Source organism: Ovis canadensis, chromosome 1 (genome assembly GCF_042477335.2).
Source record: "Ovis canadensis isolate MfBH-ARS-UI-01 breed Bighorn chromosome 1, ARS-UI_OviCan_v2, whole genome shotgun sequence".
In the NCBI taxonomy this organism is placed as follows: domain Eukaryota; kingdom Metazoa; phylum Chordata; class Mammalia; order Artiodactyla; family Bovidae; genus Ovis; species Ovis canadensis.
In genome coordinates, this window is record NC_091245.1 from 206,511,139 (window position 1) to 206,530,077 (window position 18,939).

Genomic DNA, 18,939 nt, shown 5'->3' on the forward strand with positions numbered 1-18,939 from the left:
CGGGCATCTGCTGCTTTGGTCCAGCAATAGCCCCTGTCCGTCACAGCCAGCTATGCCTCCCCCCTGAGCTTGTCCTAGGAGCCCCATCACTGCCCAAGAGAGGCCTGACCTTAGGAAGGCATCCTGCATGCTGAAGAACAGACAGCTTTTCACAAACATCCCAATGCAACAGCTTTCCTTACTAGACTTCATTAATTATGAGATCTGAATTCTGAAGAAACTTGTTCCACTCACTCTAGGTCTTAATAAGGCTACTCCAGTAACATTATGTTAAGACCTTAAGAAGCCACTGAGATAATAATAGCCTCAACCATGTGGTCCCAACTCATGTAGGTCATATAAATAATACACATAAAGACAGAAATGTACTGAAATATTAATAGTGGCTATTTTTGAGAAGGGGAACTATGGGTAATTTAAAATTTTTTACATCTTACAATATTTGCTCAAGTTTCTATACAATAAGCATTTTTGTATTAAAACAGTTTAATGTGTTAGGTAATTTTAGCCAACAGAAAGAGTTCAAATTAATTATTCCATAACCAAAGTTAGCACTGCAGTAGCAGGCTTGATCAGCTGTGAGGAGGCCCAACCAGAGGGAAGGGCCCCAGTCACTGAGAGCAAGATTGGCGGTTCCAACTGAGAAAAACCCATTACAAACACTAATATTTTCATCCTTGTAATAACTCCAGGATTTTAGGTCAAACTCCAAAAGGCAGCATTTGAGAGAACTTTGGCTGTGCAGCCTGCCCCAAGCCGACGGGGGATTCTTTGAGCTCTTGCTGGCCACACACACAGGCTCCTCCAGTGAGGAAGAGAGTCCCCGATAAGGTACTGTGACACTGTCCTGTGGCTGCTGTCAGAACTGTGGCTGACACACAGAACACTCAGGAAAGGGGCCTAGGCAATGCCCCTATTCTTCCTCCAGACCATTTGACTCCCTAAAGGCTAATACTAAGTGAAGTCTGGTCCCAAGAAAGCTACATACTTGGACTGTCTCCCAGGGCCTCCTCCCCAAAGAACTTCTTACCTTTGAAGAACCAAAGCTTCCAAAATAAAGCCTTTACTTCTTATTAAGGGTGGATATAAATAGTCATTTCTGAAATATTTCTATAGTTCCTGTAGTTTTTCCTGTGCTAGCAGATGGTCCCAGCAGGACCAGGTCACAGGAGTAACTTTTTCCAGGCCTCAGCAGAGACCCATTCTTGCCAAACGGACCAATGTGCTTCCTGGTTGGAAGCTGTTTCCCTCATTGCCTTGGCTTTAAGGATGCTCTGAGCTCAATCAGGTTGTTTTCCTTCACTCTAGGCTGTCAGAAATCGTATGCCCAGGGCCAACATGCATTCTTCCAAAACTGTTTCAGATTTTTATATAATTGTGATCCTTCTTCTACTAGCTACAAATTCTTTTTGGAAAGAAGTAGAAGAATACACAAACCCCTACAGCTCTGCCTCGCCCCAGCTCTTTGGGACCTAACCTAAGAAAAACCCTACCCAAGCGCAGTGCTCCAGACTCAGAAAATGCAAGTCGCTCAGTCGTGTCTGACTCTGCGACCCCATGGACTAAACAGTCGATGGAATTCTCCAGGCCAGACTCCTGGAGTGGGTAGCCTTTCCCTGCTCCAGGGGCTCTTCCCAACCCAGGGATCGAACCCAGGTCTCCTGCATTGCAGGTGGATTCTTTAACAACTGAGCTATCAGAGAAGCCCCCAAACTCAGAAAAACCCGTCACAAATACCAAAAGATTTACTGTAGGTATTGTTATACATTATGTTACATATTATGATACAAACACATCTGAAACATTAACATATATGAGGACTGTTTACTATTTCTTTTGCAAAAAGATAATTTCTTGAGGCCTTCATACCCAAGAACTGAATCTGTTCTCATTTGGATCAAATCTTCGATCCTGTACATATGAGTCATCGTCCACTGGTAAATGAGTCTACACCTGCCCATTAACCTTGCCTGGAGTATTTTATGTACAGAATATCTGAGTCTTCACAACTAGACTATTTTATTCTTAACCAGGGCACACCCTATGCCTTACTGAATAGATTTCCTTCTGCACTTGCAGTCCTCAGATGCTGAATTTAAAAGGGCAGATTTCTCGTAGTTGCCTCCCTGTCTTTTCCTGAATTGAACGGCTAGAGGACTCAGGAAAACATGAATTACCTTGCTTGGGTAAGTTTCTTTGACCTGGGTAGGTTTCAGATCTCCTTGGGGCAGATTCCTAACTGAGAGCAGATTCTTTACTTACAGAGACTTTGTTAGGAAGGTTGGGGTACTGTGTCTATACTGAAACTGGACATCATGCAGGGTGCCGCTAACCTGCCTTCTATCCACTCTGTCTCCCACGGACTGGGCTCTGCTCACAACCAGCCTGTTCTCACTGCTTCTGAATACTGACCTCCCTGTCACCTGGCTTTGACAGTCATTTCTCTACCTTTAAGGCACTCACAAGTGTTGTTTTAAACACTTTTCTTCTTGGGAACAATTCACCAACAGAGAAGAACTGGATAAGATAAACTTTCTGAGGGACCGTGGGAACCACTGGCCACTCGAGGTGGACTCAGCAGCAGAAGCTCCTGCAGACCACGCTAAAGTATGAACCAGTGCTCTGCTGGCACATCCTCCAAGCTGCACGGGCCTGTGACTAACACAGTAAGGCTTCTCAGCTGTAGTCAAACCTTTTCCTGACCTGTGCTGGACTCTGTTCACCCCTTGACAATGCTGAGACTGGCTCCAGTGATGTCCTGTGTTCCATGAAACAGGAATTCTCAGTCTGCAGCCTCCCAAGCTCGTGTGGTTTCCGCACAGGATCACTGCTTCCTGAGTCGACTCGGGGCTGAGTGCGGATCCTCCCCACCGTGGCCACTGCTTTGTGCCGAAGCCCAGCCCGCCTCCAGATGTCATCAGGGTAACTGCTGGGGTACCTGGAACCCCAACCCACAGAAATGGGTAGAACTCTAGCCTGCCAGACTAATTTCCTACCTCCTGGAGGGAGACTCAGGCCCATGGAGCCCCCTGGAGTTTTCCCAGAGGACAAAAGGGCCCAATATAAAGTGGCCTAACGCCCCGGACCCTCATGGAGCCTGCACAGAGAGTGAATAGATGCGAGCTGACAGAGCATGCATCCACTCACTGCTTAGCTCTAGAATCAGGAAACAAACTTCTGTCCTAAAGGGATTGACCTGGGACTGAACACTCCGGTGGTATTAGGTGGAGGCAATGGTTTGGTGGCCATGATACTCTGAGGCACACAGGAAACTCTCTCTTCTCCAGAAAAGAAGAGTCATCACAGTTCAAGGCTTTGAATCCTGCTTTCCTGGGAGCATATTCATTCCATTCACTGATCTTCATTCAGTATCCCCATGTGTTTGTTTGTGAGGAAGTCCAGAAAAGGAATGTTGCAAATGGCCTGGTGAATATTACTCACTGTAATTTCTTTGGGAATCCTGGTCCAAAAAAAAAAAAAGGTTAATTCTCTCAAATATCTAAATTAATTATATGGGGATAATAATGAGTGACAGCCATGGTTTGGGGCCACTCTGGGGGTGGGGAGCAGCTCTGTACCTTCTCTCCCCCCATCTCTCTCCTTTTCCATTAATCCCTCTGACTTGGGAGATGTGGCCTACCCTCTTCCCAGCTAGCCCTATTTAGGGCTCAAATCTAACTTCCTACTCACGGGCATGAGATGAATTTCAAGAAGTTGGCTGAATGATTAAGGGAAAACAAAGATTTTGAAGATTAAAAAAAAAGGAATGAAGTAAAGTAGAGAACAGAATATTGCTGTAGTTCAGTCTTAGCCAGATTAAAGCTGAATCAAAGCATCACAGAACTTGGGGACCATGTTTCCCATCTCTTGGAAACTATGCCAGACCAAGTATGATGTTAAATGTTCTTATCAAAAGCACTCAAGCTGCTTTGTGTCTTCACAGTCAGGACCATGGTGGTGAGCAGGGGCCGCAGAGGCACTCGGCCCACTCCTGATCTCTAGCAGGACAAGCAGCAGCAACATTACTGGAACTCCTCTGTTCTCCACTTTTTGTAAAGAGCTCTCCATACTGCCCACTGTGTTATATCCATGTCAAGTCTGACCTAATAATCCTCTTATTTAGGTCTCTTCATGACCTCAGGTACTCTGTTAAAGTTTTAATAAATTTACAACAGCCTTTAAACAAATACATTTGTTTCCTCTGAAAGGAATGCCAGGATGTGGGACAAAAGGAAAATTCAGCATCTCAGTCAGTGACAGGCCACAAAGAGGAATGGTCAGCCGGTGGGTATAGACCCAGTGAGACTGAAGTTTAAATCTAGGTTCTATGATGTATTTGCTAGGAAAGCCAGGCAAGATAACATTTCAGAGCCCACTTTCCTGATTTCTAAAGAGGGAGTATGAGTTCTGCAACGAAAAACAAATTAGGTAACGTGCAGTGCTTGGCCCCAAGTCTGAAACACTGCTATTATCTTCAATGGCAAAGAATTGGTATATATTCAATCCTATAACATATCGGAATCCTACCAAACAGTGTCTCTGCAGCAGAGACAGAGACAACACAGACCTCTCACAACCAAGAGACAGAATCAGGCATCTGCTTGGTCGTTTTGAGAAAGTCTGGCTCTGAGAATGTCCCAAGCATGGACACCTCCACCTCCTACTGAACTGATTTAAAGTATAAAACATCTTGATGGGAACTGTCAGGAAGTGAGAACTGTACCTGTTGTGCGATGCTGCCTGGTATCCAACTGCCAAAGCCTGTCTCAGGATGTCGCTGACTAGCTGCTCTGTAGCCTGTAACAGAAGATGCTGTTATTCTAAAATGCCACCTGCATGCTGGCTGACCCCATCCCGGGCCCTAAATTTGGGAAACCACTGTATCTAAAGATCCAAAGTCCTTAAGGAAAAACTAAAGGTTTGAATAATAGGCCACAACTATAGAGGCCATGTGGAGAAGGCAAGGGCACCCCACTCCAGTACTCTAGCCTGGAAAATCCCATGGACGGAGGAGCCTGGTAGGCTGCAGTCCATGGGGTCTCGAAGAGTCGGACACGACTGAGCGACTTCTCTTTCACTTTTCACTTTCATGCACTGGAGAAGGAAATGGCAACCCACTCCAGTGTTCTTGCCTGGAGAATCCCAGGGACAGGGGAGCCTGGTGGGCTGCCGTCTATGGAGTCGCACAGAGTCGGACACGACTGAAGCAACTTAGCAGCAGCATAGAGGCCATGATTCTGAATTGGGAAGGGGGTGATTTTCATTAATCAGACACTGCTTTAATAAAGGAAACAGGTGAGGGCTATTTGTGAGGTATCCCTGCCCCTGGAGGGGATCCACCAGGAAAGAACAGCTGGGTAAGGAACCTGGTTCTGTCATTCTGTTGCCGAGGGCTGGGACAGTTATGGCCGTTTCTACTGTGACATGCAAGTCACCTCTGAAAGCACTGAGAGCTCTGACTTGCACTTCAGGCTACTCAGCACTTGAAATGGCATTTAAAAATATTGTTAGTGACACTGGCACAGGAACTCTTGCAGCTGCTTTGACACGCAGAGGAATTACAATTGAATTGATTTAAAAATAAGAAGAAAGAAATCATAAAGCCTGTCATCTTTGTTCCATTTCTGTCCTTGTCTTTTTCAAAGCATCCTGGGATCCAGTGTGTCCTGCCTGGCTGGCCCCATGGTGCTTCAGCCCCCAACAGCCCCTCTGCTGCCCACAGGCACCCACCTTCAAAAGCATGTCCTCCACCACCGACGCATACACGTTTTTATGCAGCGCCACAGGCTGCAGCGTGATCCCAATCTGGAAGAGCAAAAGAAGGCCTTTTGTTTCTATTTGTACATTAAAAACAAGAATATTTCTGATACTCAAGGAGATGTCTGGGTGGAAGAGACACTCTACAAATGTCCTAGACAAAACTCACGGAGAAGCAACACAGAATGTAACAACCAGAAGAATCTGTTACCCTACTGTGCCATGTTTCTGAGGGATTGTTGAAAATGCTATTAGAATCCTCCTCTCATGCCCAAATCTCCTTCATGAGAGAACACAGAATCTACTATGAATTCTGACAGTGGGGGCCACACACTGGAAAGCCTGCATCAGACTCTGAGGCCCTATTTGCAAAAGAAAGAAGATATACTTGGAAACTGCCCCATTTTTTATTTCCTCTGTAGGGGAAAAGAACAAGTCTCTCACTTGGGTCCCAGGCAGCCGTGCAGATGCAGTGAAGCTGCGTTCCACCAGAGGCATGTGGACAGTTCTCTCCTGCACCCCAAGGGAGTCAGTGCCACATCCACTCCCTGGCAGGGCACTTGGGAGCTATTTAGAATGTCAGGGAAAGCACGTTCTGACATGCCTCTGAAGGAGAAGGTGCTTCTACTGAGGCAAATGAGAAAAAAGGAGATGAAAAATACGAAACTGCCTACACCTAGCTGCCTTTGCTCCAATGTCATATTCAATGAGCAAGCTCTACACGTGTGATTCACTTTCTTGCCCAAAGGCCCTGACATGGGAAAGCGGGTGCCAGACAGTTCGCCCAGCTTTACCATCTATATCTATCTCCCCAGAAAGTCTGGTGTCAGTCTCTAAGGCACCCGAGCCCCAGGTTAGGGGTCTCACAGCACAGGCCTTAGCCCCCTACCTTCTGTGTGATGTCACCAATAAATTCAGAGCCCGGTGTTGGTGGCAGGTAGAGTTTCATCTCTTCCTGTTTCTCTTCCTGTTCTTTCTTGATGTTTATCTTTAACGGCTCTGAGACGTTGAGGATGTCCACCTCCTCCTCGTTCTCCGGCTCTCTCTTCTGAAACTGCTGCAGGTCCTCCAGTTTCCGGCAGAGGTTGTCAGCAGATGAGAATGATGATGGGCACTCTAAATGAGAGGCAATCAGTCTTATGACTATGGCGACCAAAGAAAAGGGACTTTGCATCTCCAAGGGACCAAAAGCCTGAGACCCAGAAGGGTTAAGTACCAGGGAGCTGACTCCTGTCCAGTTCTAAAATTCTACGGACCTATAATTATAGGAACTACTAATTCATAAGTGAGACAAGCACCAAGACAGGCATCTTGTGTTAAGACATATGTGCTATTAAGGGCAATCTGAGTCAAACAGCACATAATTCTGACTCTTGCCACTAAAAACGAGGCCATCCTCCCACCCCACTGATTTAAAAATTTTTTTTTACTTCTGGAGAATTTAAAAATGAACAGTGAAAAAATCACCCATGTTCTGCTTACAGCTGAGTACTACTACCATTTTAGTGTATACCATGCATCCCATCTTTAGCTGATTTATACAGAGCCCAACAGAGTATATATAGAGCTTTAAAGCCAGCCAGGGCTCTGGGAATGTTCTATGCATCCCTTTTACTTTATGCTAAGTGAGTGAGGTCGACATGGGGTTAAAGACTCCCAGCAGGATGGAGGCAAAGCATTCCAACTCTCTCTACTTTACTGGCAGGACACTCACAGAGTTAATCAGTCATATTAATAAGAAAGCCCAGTACAGGAAAAATACTGTGTTTTACATACCCTGTCAGAGAAGCACAGAAATAATCAACAAGGCCTCTGCTCTCCAAAGCACTTAGCAATAAAAATCTGAGAAACCCTCAAGGTTCTGGTATTAAATACCACTGGAGATCAGAGAAAGGGGAGGCCACCCTGCATTAGGGCTCTCAGGAAAGCTTCATGGAGAAAATGAGACTTGTGTTAAGTCTTAAAGGACCCCCCAGACTCTGCCTGTGCTCTGGCCTTCCTCAGACTGGAAGGTGAAGGGTCTGTTTTTCTATAAAGATGCGGTTAAAAGGAGAAAACAATACTTATTCTTTAAGGTGAAACTCAAAACATTCTCCCCATGTATCTTTATGCCCAGCTCCCCTGCACCCCCACCCACATACAGTTATTTGTATCTTTATAAAAAAACCATTTTATCTGCAACATTATTAGCTGTTTACACCTGTGCCTCCAACACCAGGCAGTACACCTCCAGACTAGGTTTTTGGAGATAAAATAACATAAGACATTGTCCCCATCTTCAGGGAAAAAGACTCGTAGGTCACAAAGGAAGAAGTACTTCTTCTGGGAGGAAAGGAGGTGGATTAAGAATGTTTCCAAAGGAAAACTAATGCAGAGGAGGGGGGCACCTGAATGAATGGTGTGTGTCTGTTGCATGCCGTGGGCTGGGACATCCCTGGCTGGGACTGGGACACTTGGGCACAAATAGTTTGGTAGGGACTGTCAGTGGGGTGGATAAGACACATGGTGAGAGGTGAGTGGAGACTTTTGCTAACCCCTGGAATCCTCGGGTCCCTTTACCTCAGGTGAAGAAAAGAGCTCTGAGACCTGCTGGGGCTGATGTAGCCTGAGAGCCCTGAAGGCTGAGAGACGAGCATGTGCTCCAAGGAGACGCCTCTCAGCTGCCCATGGTGCTGAGTACACCCCTCATCCCCCGCCTTGCTTACCTGGCTCACTGTCGATCTGGGTCAGCACATCCTCGATCGAGTCCCCATCATTCCTCAGGCTTTCAGGGTCAGGTGGGGTGTAGCCATGGCAGCGACACCAGTGAGCAATGTGCTTGGTTTTAAGTGGAGTCAGGTGGTGAAATCTTGGATTCTTCTCCAGTATTTCTTGTAAGACTTTTCGCATTGTCATCGCTCTTTGCCACTTTAAAAAAAATTAGGGGTGGGGGGCGCATAATGAAATCCTTCAACTTAGGAGCACATTCAAATAAATCACCCAATTGCAAATTACCATGCTAACCTGTTAGAATAATTTTTTTCTGAGGAAAAAAATCTGATGGTGTTTCTCCTCAGTTAAAAAAAAAAGTATAAGAACGTTTACCTAATGTTTATGAAATAACTGAAATTCCTAAGCCTGGACTATAAGGTGTTTCAGCTGGTCCCAGCCTGTGATCTCCCACTTTCCCACCCTCCCTAAACCCATCCACTGGCTTTCTCAAAGCTTCCTACGCCTTTGTACTTGCCACTTCCTCTTATAGCCTCACTGTTTGGCAGAGTAGCTGCCACACTGAACAATAAATAGTTGACTTAATTTTAACATATTACAATTCTTTAAAAACTTTTAGAAATTTTTAGCAATGCAGGAAAAGAAAGTAGGTCTTTCAAAGGCTACCTACAAGTCTTTGGAGAATGAGATTTTTAACTAAGGAAAAAGTTCTATCATCAAATATTTAACAAAACATGCTGCAGAATTTATGACTGCTCCATATGACGATGTTTATGGAAGCAGCCAGAATGCACATGTGTTTGATTATTTTCTCCAACAGGCTCTCAGTGGTGGCCTGCATATCAAAGAGGCAGACATGGGATTACCTCAGCAGCTCTCCTTTTCCCAATGTTCCAGCCATAATACTGCTCCACAGATTTTGCAGAAAAACAGCTGGCATCTTCACCTAGAATGCACATATCCAGCAAATTCTGAATAAAGTTAAGATTTAAATAAAATCTTATTTGCTGGAGGCATGTCCAAGAAGTTTCTTTAGACCTCTTTATGGGCTATGTTCCTTACTAGGCAAATTCGATGCAACATAATACAGAAGGGCTTGTCCTTAGAAGAGAAGGCATCTCATTCATGTGTACTCAAAACAACAGCCCTCCTTGGGAAATCAGCTTCTGTGGTAGAGAAAGCTTCATCATGACAGATTTTCTATTAAAATAAATGGCAATGGCATTCCACTGGGAGCAGACCTGAGAACCAGCCCTGGCCTATTAACTAAGGTGCCTTGAGCAACCTACATCATCACTCTGGGCTTCAGTTTTCTTAACTGTAAAATCAAATGACTAGGAAGATGGCTCCTGAACTGCCTTTAAGCTCGAACATTCTATATTTGTACCTGATTTTTTTTAAAAGATTAAAAATTTTTTCTGCTGGGCTAGAAGAATCATTGAAAATTAACTTTGAGCTACTTCAAAATGACCCCCTAAACCCTGAGGGGAAAAAATTAATTTTTGCTATTACAGCTGGAAAAAAAGCAAGGTAGTCTGTACTTGGCTCATCATTTCATAGTCCCATGAATGTGAAGTGATGATCTGCTTCATCCCTTCCCTCTAGATGTTCACAGGTGACCTTGCCCAAGAGCAGACACCTAAGTATCCACAGGCTGTCAGTCATGCTCTCTGTCAGAGCAACCAGGGCTGAGAAGCAAATGGTTCAGTCTTGCTAACAATGGGCAGGGACAGAGGAGACTTCACTATTGGAGGTCTTGATAGTCGTGCAGTTCTAGAGTGAGTGACAGGAGTGTCAGATGAAAGATATATGACTCTGGAATCAAAACTGCATGACCAAAAAAAAAAAAAACAAAACAAAACTGCATGACCTGTAGCTACTGTGATTTTGAACAGGTGACTCAACCTTGCTTATTCTCAGTTTTCTCATTTGTGAAATGGAGATGACACCATGTGATCCCATGGAGTGAGTGAGTGAAGTCGCTCAGTCGTGTCCGACTCTCTGCAACCCCGTGGACTGTAGCCCACCAGGCTCCTCTGTCCATGGGATTCTCCAGGCAAGAATACTGGAGTAGGTTGCCATTTCCTTCTCCAGGGGATCTTCCCGACCCAGGGATCAAACCCAGGTCTCCTGCATTGCAGGCAGACGCTTTAACCTCTGAGCCACCAGGGAAGCCTGGACCGTGGTTAAATAAGTAAGTATAATAAGCCTGCAGAGTCTGGCATGCTGCGGGCAAATGCTAATTATTTTCCTTATTAATAAACATTAAAAACAAATGCAATTTTATATATACACTACATATTTATAATTTCTATACTATAACAAAAAAAATTCCTTCTGCAGATCAAACACAGTGAAAGTAGTAAAAGACTAACCGACTGACCAAGACAGTGTGGATTCTAAACCCTGCAAATAAGCTACAGCTGTAGCTAAACCCCACCCCAAGATAACTACCGTCAGTATTAATTACAACACCAAGTGATTCAAATTGACTCAATACCCCAAGCAGGTCACAGCTTTAAACCACGCTCCCATATACTCAGTGTGGTCTTACTTTTTGCAGTAATTAATGGGATCTTCTTTACTACCGCTGTTAAGAGTTGCTGGATGGTCTCTAAATGGTCTATCCTAAGGAGGACAAAAGAAAATTAGGGTAGCAAATACAGACAGCGGTCTCTAACTGTGTGTGTGTGTATACGTATGAATTTATGTATGTATGAGATATTTCTCCTTTACAAGGGAATTAAACCCAACTATATCTGCAAGTCCTTCCTTCTATATATCGCTTTCTTTATAAACAAAGAGCATTTAATGCTTAAAGTCAACACTAAAACAGATGAGACCCCAGGAACGACAAATAATGCAAACTTGACATTTCCTTTTATATTTTAAAATAGTCGTGTAATCTTTCTGTAGTGTGACTGTCACTAGAGCAGAGACTCTTAGTGTTATTACATTTCATGCTGTCACCTCCGTGACAGTGGCTAAGTCTCTACTATCCAGCAGTTTGAGATACTTCAAAATATGCTAGAAGTGGTTTTGCCAGTTTGGAATGAGAAAATCTCAGTATTTCTAGAAGCAGCACTGAGTGGGTTGGGCCATAAAAAGGCAGCTGTTTAAGACTGGGCACATGTGTGGACACTGCAACACAAAATGTACACACACCTGAGCAATTACATCATAAGAAATTTCACACCCAAAGATGGAGGAAAGAAACTTCATGTTGGCAAGCTCAAAGGGAGCTTGTAATTGCATCCGAGGCTCTTGAGGCAACCAATCAGGTGCCGTTTGGAGGTCACATCAAGGTGTTAAATGAAGCCTCCTGAGCTGTGCAGCAAATGGTAATACTTGTTCACCACACATGGACAGAAGCTTCTACCCATCAAAGGGCTTAATGCACAGAGACAACTCTACATATAGTTGTCACAGGGATTTTTTTCCTCAAGTACCATGACATACTAAAGGCACACCCCCCTTAGAAAGGACTGAGGTAATTACTTAATGACATAGTTTCCCAGCTCAGAACTGTCTTCTGTTTTCACTGCTGTCTGACCATCCAGGGAGGGGCCGCTCGGTGCAGGTGTTTCCGGTTCGGTCTTCACTACAAGGGAACAGAAACAATGAGAGCGCTATTAGGGCTCAGTGATGGCACGACACCTGTGAACAGAAACAATGGGAACCCAGTGAGGACGCTGCCACAGCTGCAGAGACACGGCCAGAGTGCTGGGATGGCGCCTGTCATCACGGGATCAGCAGACAAGGGGAGAACTGTTAGCCTGCATCTCATGACAAAGGCAGGGCAATAAAATGGCTTTTAGATATTTCTTAGAGGGCTAACCATACCACTATGGAAGACCACACACATACACTTGAACAACGCCACATTAAAATACAATGCTGGCCTGTTCTAAGTTTAATATCTTTTGTTTATCATCTTTTAGCATTATCTTAGTGTTCTGAGACACATGGCAAAAAAAAAAATCAGATCTTTTGTACTGGGGAAAAATCAGAGCATATCACCCGAGGCTTTTCAGTTCAGTTCAGTTCAGTCGCTCAGTTGTGTCCGACTCTTTGCGACCCCATGAACTGCAGCACGCCAGGCATCCCTGTCCATCACCAACTCCCGGAGTCCACCCAAACCCCTGTCCATTGAGTCGGTGATGCCATCCAACCATTTCATCCTCTGTCGTCCCCTTCTCCTCCTGCCCTCAATCATTCCCAGCATCAGGGTCTTTTCAAATGAGTCAGCTCTCCGCATCAGGTGGCCAAAGTACTGGAGTTTCAGCTTCAACATCAGTCCTTCCAATGAACAACCAGCACTAATCTCCTTTAGGATGGACTGGCTGGATCTCCTTGCAGTCCAAGGGACTCTCAAGAGTCTTCTCCAACACCACAGTTCAAAAGCATCAGTTCTTCGGCACTCAGCTTTCTTTACAGTCCAACTCTCACATCCATACATGACCACTGGAAAAATCATTGCCTTGACCAGACAGACCTTTGTTGACAAAGTAATGTCTCTGCTTTTTAATATGCTGTCTAGGTTGGTCATAACCTTCCTTCCAAGGAGTAAGCGTCTTTTAATTTCATGGCTGTAATCAACATCTGCAGTGACTTTGGGGCCCAGAAATATAAAGCCAGCCACCGTTTCCCCATCTATTTCCCATGAAGTGATGGGACCAGAGGCCATGATCTTACCAAATCTACTGATGGAAGATAACCGTGTCAGGAGCATGTCTTCCTTCTATAGTCTCTGATCAAAACACTGCATGCACACGCGTGTGCACACACACACTTCTTTTGCACCAGCTTCCCGGCTGACAGTCTATTCCCTTACGACGCATCTTGTACATGAGCACCAGTACACGCACCTAAAGGAGTGTGCTAGTGTCATTTTCTACTCAACATCCTTCAATAGTTTCATACAAGCAAAGGTCTAGAAGTGAGATACACTAGTGTATCTTCCCCCTTTTCACTGATGCATAACTTGCAAAAAAATGCACAAATATTAAGGGTACAGTTTGATAAATTTTACCTACATATACATCCACGCACCCAGCACCCCAATCAAAACACAGAGTATTTCCAGTCCTCAACCAGGGTCCCTTATGCTTCTAGCATTCCTCTCTGCCAATTCCACTTTAAATTTTATATAACTGGAATCACATCATGCATACCCTTTTGTGTCAGCGTCTTTTTGGCTATTAAAAAAAAAAGCAAAGCTTGTGTATGTCTCTCGGTGCACATATGCTGCATTTCCTAGAAGTGTACCTCCTGGAACACGTGTTCCATAACATGTCGATAACACATTTAACTTTATCAGAAACTGCCAAACTCATTTCCAAGTTATTATGTCAATTTGTAGCCCCACAAGCAGGGTATGTGAGTTCCAGGTGCTTCACATCCTTGTCAACACTTAGCAATGCAGTTCTTTTAATTCTGGTGAAAGAATAGTATCACTATGGTTTTAACTTGCATTCCCTTGACAACTGATGAGGGTGAACAACTTTCCATTTCATTGTACTTAGACATCCTCTTCTGTAAAGTATCTGTTTATACTTCTTGGTCTTTAAAAAAAAATTCAGCATCTTCTTCATACTGACTTTTAGGTCTTCTATATTCTGGGGAGAACTCCTTTGTCAGATATATCAATCGCAAATATCTTTCAGGATGTATGTGGCGACTTTCACTCTTAATTTTGTCCATCTGATACAGTGAGGTTCCTAGTATTAATAAAGTCTAATTTATCAATTTGTTCTTTCATGGCTACTTTTCTTGTGTTTTCTTTGCCCAAAGTCATGAAGATATTCTCATATTCTCTTCCAGAAGCTTTACTGTTTCATCCTTCACATTTAGGTCTAGGACCCAATGCAAATTAAATTTTATGATGTAAGGTAGGGGCCAAGTTTTCTTCTTTCCCCTAAATGGATATATCTAATTAACCCAGTACAACTTATTGAAAAGAACATCTTTTCCCTACTGAGTCTGTCATAAATCAGGTTACCATATATGTGTGTGTCTATTTCTGGGCTGTCTTTTCTGTTCAATTATTCTATTTTGTCTCTTAAAAAAGTTTTTTTTAAATCTCAAAACAATTTCTAAAGGTTATTTTCCATTTACGGTTATTACAAAGTATTGGCTATATTCCCTGTGTTGTACAGTACATCTCTGAACCTGACTTACACCCAATGGTTTGCACCTTCCACTACCTGACCCCTACATTCTATCTGTTCCTGAACCAATACTACACTATCTCAATTATGTAGCCTTACAGTATATATATATCTGATGACCCAAGTCCCCCAGCTTTTTGTTCAAGATTATCTCAGCTACTCTAAGCCTGTGCATTCCCATATACATTTCAGACTATCTTGTCAATTTCTAAACAAACACAAAAACAACACTAGAGATTCTGACTGGGACTGTACTGAACCCATGTCATTTTGGGAGAGAGAATAAAATCAGGTATTTCAGTAAATTTATATAATTAATTATAATTGTATATCCTTCAAGTTTTTAGGTCTTTAAGTTTCTCTCATAAATATTTAGTGGATTGTTGGCAGTTAATTTCTATATAGAAAAAGTGGTTTTTATATGTATACCAACTTGTATTGAGTGACCTTGCTAATTTCATTGTCAGCAAGACATTTTCGCCCAACCCCTAGTGATTCTGAGACTTCAAGAAGGAAGTCCTCAGAAAAACTTCAGACACTCTAGTTCTGTAGATGCAAGTATATGCTATTTATTTATTTGAGCCACATGGCACTGCTTGTGGTATCTTAGTTCCTGAACTGGGGACTGAACCTGCCACAGAATGAAAGCACCAAGTCCTAACTACACCAGGGAATTCCTGTAAATACAATCATTTAATCTGGCACTCAATTACAAAATCATATAATCAGTTATTTTCAGGTTGGGATAGCTATTTACTAGATAGGCTCTTCTAAGACTTACATACAATAGCCCCAACTAGAAACAAACCTAATGTCCACCAACAGTAGAAAGGATAAACATATTATGGGCTATCCATCCACCCCTACAGTATGGAATATTACTTAGCAACAACATGGCTGAATCTCAAAAAACACTGAGTGGGTGAATTAAATCAGACACAAAAGAATGCATGTGCTTCTACTAACATAAAGTTAAAAAACAGACACAACTAATCTATCGAAGAAATTGAAACAGTGGCTGCCTACAAGGGATGGGAATTTCTACAGTGTGAATGGGATGCTGGGATCATGCATTTGTCAAAACTCATCAAATGGTATGCTTAATTAAAATCAAACAGAAATGCTCTGGTCCCAGTCCAAAATTAATTGAATCAGAATCTGTATGAGAACTATGATACATACCTGCTACTGAGGAGAGATGCTGGTCTAGGTTAGCATCTTTCATCATGACTGACATACTTCTCCTAAAAGAACTAATCAGTAAATACTTTAGGCTTTGTGGGTCATGTGAACTCAGCTGGAATGACCAAACTCTGAGGCTGCAGTGCACACACGGACAATATATAAATGAATCAGCATGGCCATGTGCCAATAAAACCTTATTTAAAAAATGAGCAGCAGCCTGCAGTCAGCCAACCCTTGCTTCAGATGGTCATCCTGTAAGTTTCAAATCCATCTCTTCCCAAGACTATTGTGAGAGATCCTGGAATGCCTGAAAAAAAGTATTTCAAATTCTGACTGCACTGCCTTCTAGTTTTCTACACTTGGGAAGTACAGACTTAGTATTTCCAAACTTCAGTTTCCTTATTGCAAAATGGGTATTGACAGCTCTTTTCAGGTACTTTGATCAGTCAGTTCAGTTCAGTTGCTCAGTCGTGTTCGACTCTTTGCGACCCCATGAATCACAGCACGCCAGGCCTCCCTGTCCATCACCAGCTCCTGGAGTTCACTGAAGACTCATGTCCATCGAGTCAGTGATGCCATCCAGCCATCTCATCCCCTGTCGTCCCCTTTCTCCTCCTGCCCCCAATCCCTCCCAGCGTCAGAGTCTTTTCCAATGAGTCAACTCTTCGCATGAGGTGGCCAAAGTACTGGAGTTTCAGCTTTAGCATCATTCCTTCCAAAGAAATACCAGGGTCGATTTCCTTCAGAATGGACTGGTTGGATCTCCTTGCAGTCCAAGGGACTCTCAAGAGTCTTCTCCAACACCACAGTTCAAAAGCATCAATTCTTTGGTGCTCAGCCTTCTTCACAGTCCAACTCTCACATCCATACATGACCACAGGAAAAACCATAGCCTTGACTAGACGGACCTTAGTCGGCAAAGTAATGTCTCTGCTTTTGAATATGCGATCTAGGTTGGTCATAACTTTCCTTCCAAGGAGTAAGTGTCTTTTAATTTCATGGCTGCAGTCACCATCTGCAGTGATTTTGGAGACCAAAAAGGTAACGTCTGACACTGTTTCCACTGTTTCCCTATCTATTTCCCATGAAGTGATGGGACTGGATGCCATGATCTTCGTTTTCTGAATGTTGAGCTGTAAGCCAACTTTTTCACTCTCCTCTTTCACTTTCATCAAGAGGCCTTTTAGTTCCTCTTCACTTTCTGCCATAAGGAGGGTGTCATCTGCATATCTGAGGTGATTGACATTTCTCCTGGCAATCTTGATTCCAGCTAGTGTTTCTTCCAGTCCAGCGTTTCTCATGATGTACTCTGCATAGAAGTTGAATAAGCAGGGTGACAATATACAACCTTGACGTACTCCTTTTCCAATTTGGAACCAGTCTGTTGTTCCATGTCCAGTTCTAACTGTTGCTTCCTGACCTGCATACAGGTTTCTCAAGAGGTGGGTCAGGTGGTCTGGTATTCCCATCGCTTTCAGAATTTTCCACAGTTTATTGTGATCCACACAGTCAAAGGCTTTGGCATAGTCAATAAAGCAGAAATAGATGTTTTTCTGGAATTCTCTTGCTTTTTCCATGATCCAGCGGATATTGGCAATTTGATCTCTGGTTCCTCTGCCTTTTCTAAAACCAGCTTGAACATCTGGAAGTTCATGGTTCACGTATTGCTGAAGCTTGGCTTGGAGAATTTTGAGCATTACTGTACTAGCATGTGAGATGAGTGCAATTGTGCAGTAGTTTGAACATTCTTTGGCATTGCCTTTCTTTGGGATTGGAATGAAAACTGACCTTTTCCAGTCCTGTGGCCACTGCTGAGTTTTCCAAATTTGCTGGCATATTGAGTGTAGCACTTTCACAGCATCATCTTTCAGGATTTGAAATAGCTCAACTGGAATTCCATCACCTCCACTAGCTTTGTTTGTAGTGATGCTTTCTAAGGCCCACTGGACTTCACATTCCAGGATGTCTGGCTCTAGGTGAGTGATCACACCATCATGATTATCTGGGTCGTGAAGTTCTTTTTTGTACAGTTCTTCTGTGTATTCTTGCACCTCTTCTTAATATCTTCTGCTTCTGTTAGGTCCATACCATTTCTGTCCGTTATCGAGCCCATTATATATATATATCTCACCAAGCAACTAGCATGGTGCCGGGTTATTTTAGGCTCTTACACAAGGTAGTTATCATTATTGTAGATGTTACAGATGTCAAAATGTTTTGTTCTAACACACTGTACTCTCTCCATCCAGTCAATAGTCATAAGTGTCCCCACTTCCAGCTGCCAACATCTGACCCTACTTATAGCTCCTTTACATAACTGTACACCCCAGGTGAGTCCCCTTGATTGGTCTACTTGCCCAAACAAGCCCTCTGAGTCTTCATCTCTACTGTTTTCTTAATCTGGCATGCCTCTCCATAGTAAAAAATGCTTCACTCTTAAAAGTTCTGGTTAAAATCCATGTTCTATACCAAAGTGTTATCCACTTCCACAACCCCTCATGTTCTATGAACCACACATCCTAGGCTGAAATATTTCAGCATTCATTTTTCAGATCACCTACTGTGCATTTATCAATCACTGCTTACTGTCTACTGCAACTCTCTCCAACCTGATTATAAATTCTTGGGGGGCAGAAATGATGCTTTACACATCTCTGTACTTCCCTCAATGAAGTCTGTATATAAACATCCTATGTATTTTTGAAGCGACTCACTCATGGATGCTGAAATTCAAGGGAGTCTTATGATAGTAAAGTCTTGCATAAAACTTCTGGGCAAACATACTGTGGGAAATGACATACCTTTTGTAACAGCTGCTGGAGCAGGGCTGGGGACAATTGGAGTTGGGGCAGCTACAGGCAGAATGGCAGGTGATTTGCTGGTAGAAAATGATTGAACCACTAACAGGCAAAAGAGGAGGGGAGGATACAAGAAATACAGAAATTATTTTAATGAAAATAATCTATCTCCCAAGGTGACAGCTCTACTGTAGATGACTAGCACAAAAACAATTTCAGTGTAACAGAAATGGTAACGTCCTTGCTTTACACACAGATTTATAAGGTGGGCTATTTACTATTAGTACCAGGGTAACTGAGCTGTTATTGTCAACCATAGA

At 43.3% G+C, this 18,939-nt stretch overlaps 1 protein-coding gene across 9 annotated transcripts in view; it reads right to left on the reverse strand.

Moving 5' to 3' along the window:
- Nucleotides 1-366: 366 nt before the first annotated feature.
- Nucleotides 367-18,939, reverse strand: part of YEATS2 (YEATS domain containing 2) — a 117,308-nt gene continuing 98,735 nt past the window's right edge. For 8 of the 9 annotated variants that reach the window (XM_069558866.1, XM_069558832.1, XM_069558848.1 and 5 more), the window contains 9 exons: nt 18,623-18,721; nt 11,965-12,067; nt 11,021-11,094; nt 9,333-9,412; nt 8,463-8,664; nt 6,647-6,873; nt 5,731-5,805; nt 4,724-4,797; nt 1,745-3,460 (listed from right to left, as the gene is read on the reverse strand). In XM_069558866.1, coding sequence (XP_069414967.1) covers nt 3,352-3,460; nt 4,724-4,797; nt 5,731-5,805; nt 6,647-6,873; nt 8,463-8,664; nt 9,333-9,412; nt 11,021-11,094; nt 11,965-12,067; nt 18,623-18,721 — 1,043 coding nt within the window. In that variant the 3' untranslated portion in view covers nt 1,745-3,351. Of the gene's footprint in view, nt 3,461-4,723; nt 4,798-5,730; nt 5,806-6,646; nt 6,874-8,462; nt 8,665-9,332; nt 9,413-11,020; nt 11,095-11,964; nt 12,068-18,622; nt 18,722-18,939 lie in introns of all 9 variants that reach the window. The other variant, XR_011250181.1, reaches the window with a different exon arrangement.